The following is a 9,794-nucleotide window of genomic DNA, read 5'->3' on the forward strand; positions in this document are numbered from 1 at the left end:
AGTCAAAGGACGCCTCAGTCTCCTGTTTGGACATAAACCTCTGATGTTTGTGGATTAATTTTCCTAAAATCAGGTTGCACTGGGATCTCAGAAAGGCTCCTTAGCCTCAGCCTTGAGGAGCAGCCCCTGGGCTCAGCTCCTGTGGCGCTGATCAGAAACACCCTCTGCTCCCAGCAACTGCTGCTGTCCAACCACCTCCTGGGCTTTCATCAACAGCCTTGGAAATTCTTGTACTGCCCTGGATGCCACAACATCCCTGCTCTGCCACTGTCCCAGGAAGCTGCCGGCCCCAAGTGTGGCCAGGCTGAGCCATTGCTGTGAGTGCCGCCCATGCCTTGGGGCCCTGTGAGCAGCGGCCCCAAAGGAGAGCCTTGGAGCTCTGCTGGGCCCAGCAGCGCTGAGCAGAAGCTCCCTGGCACTGGGGCCTCTCCCAGCTGGGATCTCTCCCGGCTGCTGCCCTGGGCTGATCCCCGAACGCCGACGGCTCCTGGGCCCATCCCCGCAGGGCTCCAGGCCCAGCCCTTGGCCCAGGGAGGAGATGCAAACAGATCCGCAGGGAGCATTTGCCCCAAATCCACTGCAGACCTCTTAATCTTCTTGTCCAATGGCTCCAGCCACGTTTATCATCCTGTGTTGTCCAGAAAGGCAAATTGGAGTTGGGTTTTCCTCCTCCCTCCTGGGTCCTAGAACACTATGGCCAGGAGGAGCAGAGACTCTGCCAGGGGTCCCAAGAGGAAGAGGGCAGGATCAGGGCTGTTGGGTGGAAAAGGGGGCCCGGATATGGTTTGGGGTGTTGGTGGTTTCAGGGGAGTCAGGAGAGGTTCGGAGGGGGTTGGAGAGGGTCTGGATACTAGAAACCCCAAATCTCCCCACTTGAGGAGAGCAGAGCCTGACCAGCTGTGCTTGCAATGGGGGAGCAGCTGCTGTCTGGGAAAGCTGTGGGATGTGATAGGTTGGGGTGCAGAGGGAGAGTCAGGTAGGGATGGAGATGTTGAGCAGGGATGAGGATAGAATGGGGACAGAAAGGAGAGCAGCTCAGCATCCTTTCATCCTGAGCATGATTTGATAATGATTTTGGAGCTATTACCACATTGAGAGTTACTTCTGAGAAGCATCCAGCTGATTCATTAGCACTACCAGCATTCCAGTGCCACCAGCACCACCAGCATCCCTCTGCTGCTGGAGGGAGCATGACCCCTCAGGGAAGAGAAATGAGGAATGGTAGAAACCTATTGGGAAAGGGAAGGCAGTTAGACAATGGACCTTCTCCTGGCAAGGTCTGTTTCTTATCAGGAGGAATTGCGGACTCATTCACAAAGTCCATGTGCTTTGTAGCAAAGAAAAAAAATCTCAAGATCAGCAACCCTAAGGCTGTGGAATTCTGACACAGCCAAAGTTGTAAAACCGCTTCCAACTGCCCTGTGACTGCACCGAGCCTTGCGAAACAACGGCAGGACAGGAAACAGAGAGAGACAGCAGGATGGGAATGGGGAGCTCCTGGTGATCTGGGCACTTTCTCCTTCATGTCCCTGACCTGCCAGGAGCCGCTTTAGGACATGGATCCCAAAGGAGCAAGAGGGACCAGGAAGTGCCGCTGAACTGCACAGAGCCCTTTGCCTGCTGCTGCCCCACAGGGAACAGGTCAGTGGAATGTTTGCCTTCCTCCCTACCCCACCTTCCTCTCCTCCAACGCTACTGTGTTTCTGCCACTCACTCGAGAACAACTACGTGCCCTCCCCAGGTCCTCCATCCACTTCCAGATCCTTCATCTCTGCATTTCATGCTGAATAACCCAATCCTCCGATTTCTCTCTCTCACCTCATAATTTCTACTAGCCTCCTCCCCTGCAGTCCTCCCCACTGAATCCTTCCCACTGCAGGGAGCTGCTCAGGAGCCACATGGTCCATCTCTGGATTCTCCAAGCACTGACTGCCCAGCCACTCTGACCACAGCCAGGGGCCACATCCCACTGCCTGACCAGCGTCCATCCATGGAGGTGACCACCGTGTCCCCATCTCCTGCCTCACCCACTGAAGGAGGTGATCTGTGTGTGGCAGATGTCACCAGCGTGGCCATACACAGTGTGACACTGCTCATCTGCCTCTGTGGGCTGGCTGGGAACGGGGCTGTCATCGGCCTCCTCAACCTGAAAAGCCATAACTCTGGCATCTTTGACATGGCTATTGCCGACTTCCTCTTCCTTCTCCTCACAGCCCTCTCCGATCTCCTTTTCCTGGTGGAGGACATTTCCTGCTCTCTTATCCTGCCTCTGCTGTACCTGAGTTTTCTTTTCCGGCTGTCAGTGGTCTCCTACTCCTGGGCACTGTTCCGGCTGATGCTCGGCAGCCCTGTGGTCTATATGGACAAGCTCTGTAACATCTGCTGCCACCGCAACCTTCCCGAGCGCCTGGTGTGGGTGGCAAACAGTGTCCAGTACTGGGCCTTCTTTGCTGTCTTCACTGTCATTCCCATGGTGACATTCCTGTGCCCATCACAAGAGCAGGAGCACTGCCAAGCAGCTCTCATCTCCATGTACACCATCATCCTTCTCCTTTTTGCTGCACCCATGGTCATTTCCAGCACAATTCTCTTAATAAAGGCCAAGTGGAGCTCCAAGCGGCAGCAGCCCAAGAAGCGTGACATCGTTATCCTCCTTACTGTGCTCTTCACTCTCATCATCAGCCTCTGGAATTTCCTGCAGGAGCTCGGATACATGGTTGTGTCCTCCCAGGTTTTTTTCCTGCTCATCTGCATCCACAGCAGCATCAAACCCTTCATCTACTTCTTGGCAGGGAGTTGCAAGACATCCTGCTTCCTGAAGTCTTTCCAACTCTCCCTCCAGAGTGTCTTTGAGGAGCGAAAAGAAAAAACAGCCTGCAGAAATTATGTACCCAGGGACTCAGTGGTCTGAGCCTATTTTTCTCTTCCACTGTTCCACTGAACAACACCAGGAGTGCAGCTGATATTGTCCTTGATTCACCTGATGAAGAAATATCCACAGGATCACCCTGCCTGTGGTGGTGTTTTTCTGAAGGTGAAGACAGCAGGACGGTTGCCTTGGGTGATTTGTGTGGGATGCTCTGCAGGGAGCACATTGCAGCATGGCTTTCCTCCTCCCTCCTGGATCCACATGGCTCCAAGCAGTGCAGCTGGGCTCAGTGCTGTTCCCCAGCTCTATTCCCCATGCAATGACCCTCATCGCCTCGGCCCCAGGGAATGAACTCCATCTCCTTTGGCTCAGCAGGTGAATTCCATGGTTTTTCCAGGGAGCTCTTGCCTGCAAAGAATGGGACACCTTAATCCCTGGGGACACACCCAGCACAGGGTGGCAGTGATTTCCCAAATCCATGCAGGGCTGGTGCCTCTGGATGGCAGGAGAGGGGTTGGGATCACAGGGAGCATCCTTCCCCTTCTGTCCAGCAGAGCCAGCCCTGCATTCCCAGCTGATGGGAAGGGACACCAGGTAGGGCTGCAGAGCTGGGGAGGGACAGCAACATTCCCTTATCCTTTCACTGGGAATTTGTCACATTCTTCAATTCCAGAATTAAATCCCTGTGAGTAAAGTGCAGGGTCAATAGTGAACAGCACTGATCCTTTGTGCCTCCTGTACCAGAAAGTACATGGAATAGGGAAATTCCCATCGCCAGATGCTTAGACCATTTAATTGCACAGAAATTAGGGAGTTATGCTGCTCTTCTGCAGAATGGGGCCATCCATCCTCTGGTTCCCCAGCATCAGTGTCCAGGGAAGCCCTTGAGCACCTCCATCCTGAACCTGGCCACCCTCAGGAGGAGCTGCACGGCCACTCTGCACAGCAGCTCCAGCCACAGTCCAGCCTCTCCTGATCTTTGCCATTCTGTAACCACCCCTCAATCAGATTTGCATTCATGGTCTTAGTTTCTTTCCCCTGTGGTAGTCCCAGACTCTGAATTTGTTGAATAAACAAAATCCTGGCTTCACTGCAGAGCCTGTCCTTGTTAAACAGTGTCCAAAATGGCTCATTTCCTTCTTTTATCCCATTCTAAAGCCTCTGGCTGCTCTGGGAGCAGGGCAGGTCCCTGTCCCATACCAGAGCCCTTCCTAAGGCACGTGCCTGCAATGCTTGGGATGATGTTGGCAGTGCCAAGGGCTCCTGATTCCTCCTGACACAGACCTGGGGAGCAGCCACATGTCTTGCTCAGGGGGAAGTTGTCCCTCCTTTTCCCACTGCCTTAAATCCAGGGAAAACCAATGTGCCACTGCTTTGGCAAAGGGAAGTGAGAGTCAAAGTCATGGGAGTTGAGTCAGGCTTTGGAGACACACGTGAGGTTAAACAGCTAAGGAGCATTTATTACAGATGTGTTAATAATTAACAGAAGAGACTTTGACATCTGTGAGGGTTTTTCTCTCCCTGACTCCCGTTTTCTGCCCACTGGACACCAGAAACTTTCCGTGGTGCAGCCTCCTGCCCAGGGAAGAACAGCTCAGCCAGGGGGTTTCTCCCAAGGCAAGTACAGAAGGACCATGATCCTTAAATGTACTTTTTCTGCTTCCCAGAACATGTCTTGTCTCCAATGTGATCCAAACCACTTCCTACACGAGCTTCCTTTCAAATGAGCAAGACCTCAAAGCAAAAGCTTTCCTGGCTGTCCCTGCCCATGGGACAGAAGAAGGAGAGATGGAATGAGATGATCTCTACCGTTCCTTCCAACTTGTCCTGGGATGACTTTATGAGCTGAATTGTGTCCCCATTCATCTGTTTAGCCCAGAAATAGGTTTTGCACATTTCAGACTCATTTTTGAGCAAAGAGGGGCAGAGCAGATGCAGCAGTTTGTTTTCAGAAGCTGCGCTCACTCCTCCCCATTCCTGCTCCCAGACCGTGCTGTCTGCAGCACAGACAATGCAGCACAGAGCTCTCCTTTGCTTTTAGTTTTTTTCAGCTAGCTAAGGCAGAGAAGTTCCCTGGATTGTGGTTTTCCTTTTGCTTGGAACTGTTCAAAACTACTCTGGACTGAAAACCCAGAAGAGCACCAGGAGCTCACACCTGTGGCCCACCGGGGCCTGGGACGCGGCATTTTCCAGCACCAGAGGGACTGATAAGGGACTTAGTGAGCCAAACTACACTCCACAACAAGGACTTGCGAAATTTGCCAACTCTTCAGAATAGCAAGAGATTTTATTCTTTAATATTGTTTTCATTTGTTATGCTTGTGAATATTTTCCTTGTTAAATAAACAGTTTTTTCCACTTTTCTCTAAGCAAATCTTTTCCTGAAACAGCTGGGAGGGAGAGGCTGCTTGAATTTCTTTTCTAGAGGGATCCCATTTGAAGGTTTCCCCCAAATTTTCCCTAAAGCAGGACACAACGCAAACCATTCCATGAGGATTCCTTGTGGCACCCACTACAGCCCCAGGCAGGAGTTCCCCTGCTGCACACAGCACCAGCCTGACAGAGCCCAAGGAGCATTTGGACAATGCTCTCAGGCACAGGCTGGGATTGTTGGGATGTCCTGTGCAGGGCCAGGAGCTCAACTCCATGATCTTTGTGGCTCCCTTCCAACTCCGCATATTTTATGCTTCTATTTTATGCTGAGTATCTTGCATGATGATTCCACTTGATGATGACTCCCCTTTTTTGTCCCTATGCCCTGGCTCTGGCACAAAAGCCTCAAAAGCCCTCTGCAAGGCAACACTACCAGAGGGGGTGAATTCCTTTGCACAGCTCCCAGCCAGGCAGTCAGTCTGAGGGAGGGCACTGCTCTGGGCACAGGTGAGCAGGAGAGAGGGGCTGGGGGCAAAGACAGAGAAGTCAAATGCTCTCAGCAAGAGCCAGTGCCCAAAATCAGCAGTGAAGAAGGGAAAGGAGATGACAGGAGCAGCAGGAGCAGGGCACAGGGCTTCCCTGGCAGCTGTTTCCATGAGCAGCACAGGAGCCTGGCCAGCAGGGCCAGAGCAGAACAGGGCAGGCTGAGCACTGAGAAGGGGCAGCTCAGCACCAAGGCCATGGGCACCAAAGGGCAGCAATGGAGGGTGGCAGTGAGCAGGAAGGAGAGCAGCCAGAGCAGGGCACACAGGAGCACCGGGAAGCACTGGGAGCAGGGGCAGGGCCAGCAGGACACGGGAGGACAAACAGAGCTGTGACAGCACTGAGGGCTGTCAGAGAGGAGACAGCGGCAGTGAAAGCCAAGAGGATGGGGACCTTCAGCCCAGCTGTCACACCCCACGAGCCCAGCTGGTGGCAGAAGCTCTCTGGGACAGAAAATATCCCCAGGGTGATGGTGATGGAGAGCAGGAAGGTGGAGCCAGCCATGGCCGGGCTGAGCACACAGGGGGTGATGGGGTTCCTGTGGATGCAGAAGCTGAGGAGCCAGAGCACAGCCCCATTCCCACCATCCCACACAGGCACAGCAGCAGCAGCAGCGGGACAGGCACTTTGCTCCACTGCCTGCTGTCACACTGGCTCCAGCTGTCGTGGCTCTCCTCATTCCAGCTCCCCTGGGATGCCTTCCCACCGGGCTGGCTCCAGCAGGCAGGGCTGGCTCCCTCCGTGCCAGGGGACAAAGTGCTCATGGTGACACCTCTGCTGCTTCTCCTGCCCTCACACAGCTGCAGGGGTGACAAACAGACACACCAGAGCAACGCTGCTGTCCCCCAAACGTGGCTTTTCCCATCTTTTCCCACCCACAGCTTCCATGTGGAGCAGCACAGGGAGGGGTGAGGGACAGGACAGATGGCAAGGAGGATGTGGGAGCCTGGTCCTGTGTGCCTGGCACAAAAGCCAGGGAGATACCTCCTGCCTGGCTGTGGACAGGACACAGCTGGAGAAGGAAAACAATTGCATTAGGAGAGAATTGCCCATGGAGATATCAGAGAGCAAATGGCTTTGGGATGGATCTGACCTGGACTCTCAGGTGTCACTTGATATCACTGAGATGCTGGATTCCTTCAGCAGGATACTCGTTTCAATATTCCCTCCCTTTTCCCCCCAGTGTTTATAGCCCTTAATTCCCTACAGACCTCAGTTCTGCCCCCAAAATCCATAACCAGGTTCCACCCAATGAGGGGGCCCTGGTGAAGGTGGAAGAGAAGAGTCTGACCTGGTTTCCTCTGGCAGCCTGGAGAACTTGCCCGCAGTGCACTGCCCTCAGCTGCCAGGCTCCAGCTGCTGTCCCTGGGCCGGGATCTGCAGGAGGTTCCCTGGAATGGTCCCTTGGGAAAGGGGAGCGCAGCCCGTGGGCTGAGCCCGAGCAGCGTCCGGCGCGGGCTCTGTCCCAGCTCCTGCCACAGCCCCTGCTCTCCGTGCTGCCTCGTGTTCTCCAGGGCTCTCACACACAGGCAGCTGCCCCAGAGCCTGCCACGGGCTCAGGGCTCTGCTCCTCAGCTGCTCTTCACTGTGCCCGGCAAATGAGCAACGGGAGAGAGCCTCAGCAACCACACCTGTGCCCAAAGCACTTGGGCTCCATCTCAGCTGCCTCTTTCACTTTAGAGCAACTTCAATCCCAAAGTCTTCTCTTTTGAACCGCCTGAACTTGTCCCCTGTCATTTCTGGGCTGGATGCTCAGGGCCTTGCACTACAAATATGCTGTTAAACTTAGATTTCTGTTTCAAATCTAGTTTCCCCCCTTGTATACTGCAAGTTCAGTGGTATTTCACCTTCACCAGAGGATTCATACATTAATAAATTCTGTGCATGAGCTGGAGCACTGGCACAGAGCAAAGGGATGATTTAGGAGTTCAGCCAGGTCATTTCTTCTGCGAAGAGGCAAATCAATGCTACTCCCATGGTATTGGAATGTTGGGGGACACAAGACAGATGATGGACTTTGGACCTGGCTTACATAAGAGATTTGATAACAGGATGCCTTGGCAAAAGCAAACATAACTTTGAAAACTAGACCTAGATTGCAAAACAATAAATCAGGCAGTTTTACCAGAAAAAGAAAATCCCATTAAACTCTGCAAGCAAGAGATGTTGTTATATGCATAAGGTTGTGTATGTGATTTTAACCTAACCATTGTAGTACACATTACTAGTCTCCCTGAAATAGTATATAAACGTTTGTATCCCACAATAAAATCATATTCTGATCACCAAGTCAGTTTCTCCATCACTCTCCATCACTGACACCATGGCTTTAATCCTTAGAAAGTTGCAGGTTTCATCTGAGTCATCCTCTACACTCCCATGGCAGTCAGACACCAGCCTACAGTGAATTCCAAGGAATTCCTGGAAAGCTGGGGTGAGATGATTCCCACCCAGGCTGTCATGTGCCTCAGGGATCTGGGATGCTCCTGCTGGAAACTGCTGGCCCTGGGACCAGAACTGTCACCTCTCTTCCCTGCTGACAACGTGTTTGTGTCCCCAGCTGTGGAATCCCACATCCCCTCACCAGCCCAAGTCTTTCAAGGGCAAACACTTCATGATCCAGGAGCTGATGGGGCTCCAGGAGAGTTGGAGAGGGACTTTGGACAAGGGCATGGAGTGACAGGACAAGGGGAATTGGCTTCCCACTGACAGAGGGTGGGGTCAGATTGGATATTGGGAAGAAATCCTTCCCTGTGAGGGCGCTGAGGCCCTGGCACAGGCTGCCCAGAGGGATGGGGTCAGGTAAAAACAAACACAAGGGCTCCCGTGTCTGAGGAGGAGGAGGATGAGCCCTGATGAAGAGCTGGAAAGGGGATCACAACACCCCGAAACCTGGTCTCTAATAGCTTTCATTGCATCATCTGGGGGATTGGCAGTAATCAGGGCGGGCTCTAAGTGCTGCTGACCTGGCTGCAAGCAACTGAGTGCTGTCCTTACTTTGGGCTGTGTGAACCTGCATTGCAATGACAGAAATGGGAATTCTCAGCTCAGTTTGCTTTCTTCGGCACAGGGGAGGTTTTGGCAATGATCGTGGACCTCTTCCTAGAAGGGAAGTTGTTTCTGTGCGCTCAGATGCTGTGAGCACTTCCAGCACTGCCAGCAGCATTCCAGTGCCACCAGCCCCAACAGCAGCTCTCTGCTGCAGGAGGGACAATGACACCTCAGGGTAGATAAATGAGGAATGGTCGAAACCTGCAGAGAGAGGGGAAGTATTTGGAGAATGTCGCATCTGAAAGAGTTTTTCTAATCAGGAGGAAACCAGGAGCCATGCAAAGAAATCTGCATGTAGAGCTACTTCCTTTATGGCAGAAAAAAAGTCAAAACAATTAACTCCGAGGAAGTAGCCTAAGATGTAATTTCCTACTCCCTCCTGACTCCATCAAGCCTTGGGAAACAACACCAGGAAAGGGAACAGGGAGGAGCCAGCAGGATGGGAATGGGGAGCTCCTGGTGACCTGGGCACTTTCTCCTTCATGTCCCTGACCTGGCAGGAGCCGCTTTAGGACATGGATCCCAAAGGAGCAAGAGGGACCAGGAAGCACCGCTGATCTCCACAGAGCCCTTTGCCTGCTGCTGCCCCACAGGGAACAGGTCAGTGGAATGTTTGCCTTCCTCCCTACCCCACCTTCCTCTCCTGCAGCAGCTGCTCTGTTCCTGCCACCCTCTCCCGGTGACTGCAGTGCCCTCCCAGCTCGTCTCTCTCCTCTGCCCTGCACTTCGCTTCTGCATCTCCTGCTGAACAGTCCAAGCACACTGCTTCCCTCTCACACCCCACCATTCCCACTGCCCTCCTCCCCTGCACATCTCACTCCTCCCCACTGAATCCTTCCCACTGCAGGGAGCTGCTGAGGAGCCACATGGTCCATCCCTGGATTCTCCAAGCACTCACTGCCCATCCACTCTGACCACAGCCAGGGGCCACATCCCACTGCCTGCCCAGCGTCCATCC

General features: G+C 53.4%; 2 protein-coding genes across 2 annotated transcripts; one reads left to right on the forward strand and one right to left on the reverse strand.

Annotated features, from left to right (window-relative positions):
* Positions 1-1,990: 1,990 nt before the first annotated feature.
* Positions 1,991-2,911, forward strand: LOC131559398 (mas-related G-protein coupled receptor member H-like). Its single transcript, XM_058807722.1, has one exon. It carries the CDS (start codon positions 1,991-1,993, stop codon positions 2,909-2,911), a length of 921 nt encoding a protein of 306 aa, XP_058663705.1.
* Positions 2,912-5,550: 2,639 nt separating this feature from the next.
* Positions 5,551-6,549, reverse strand: LOC131558791 (mas-related G-protein coupled receptor member D-like). The gene is given in 4 exon segments (XM_058806813.1): positions 5,551-5,850; positions 5,853-6,097; positions 6,100-6,369; positions 6,372-6,549. Coding segments are annotated over 4 exon segments (993 nt in total).
* Between the last annotated feature and the right edge of the window lie 3,245 nt (positions 6,550-9,794).

This window comes from Ammospiza caudacuta, chromosome 6 (genome assembly GCF_027887145.1).
Source record: "Ammospiza caudacuta isolate bAmmCau1 chromosome 6, bAmmCau1.pri, whole genome shotgun sequence".
Taxonomy (NCBI): domain Eukaryota; kingdom Metazoa; phylum Chordata; class Aves; order Passeriformes; family Passerellidae; genus Ammospiza; species Ammospiza caudacuta.

Bases quoted from the DNA above. Each gene is read 5' to 3' on its own strand.
- LOC131559398 (XM_058807722.1), top strand. From the start codon at position 1,991: ATGGAGGTGACCACCGTGTCCCCATCTCCTGCCTCACCCACTGAAGGA.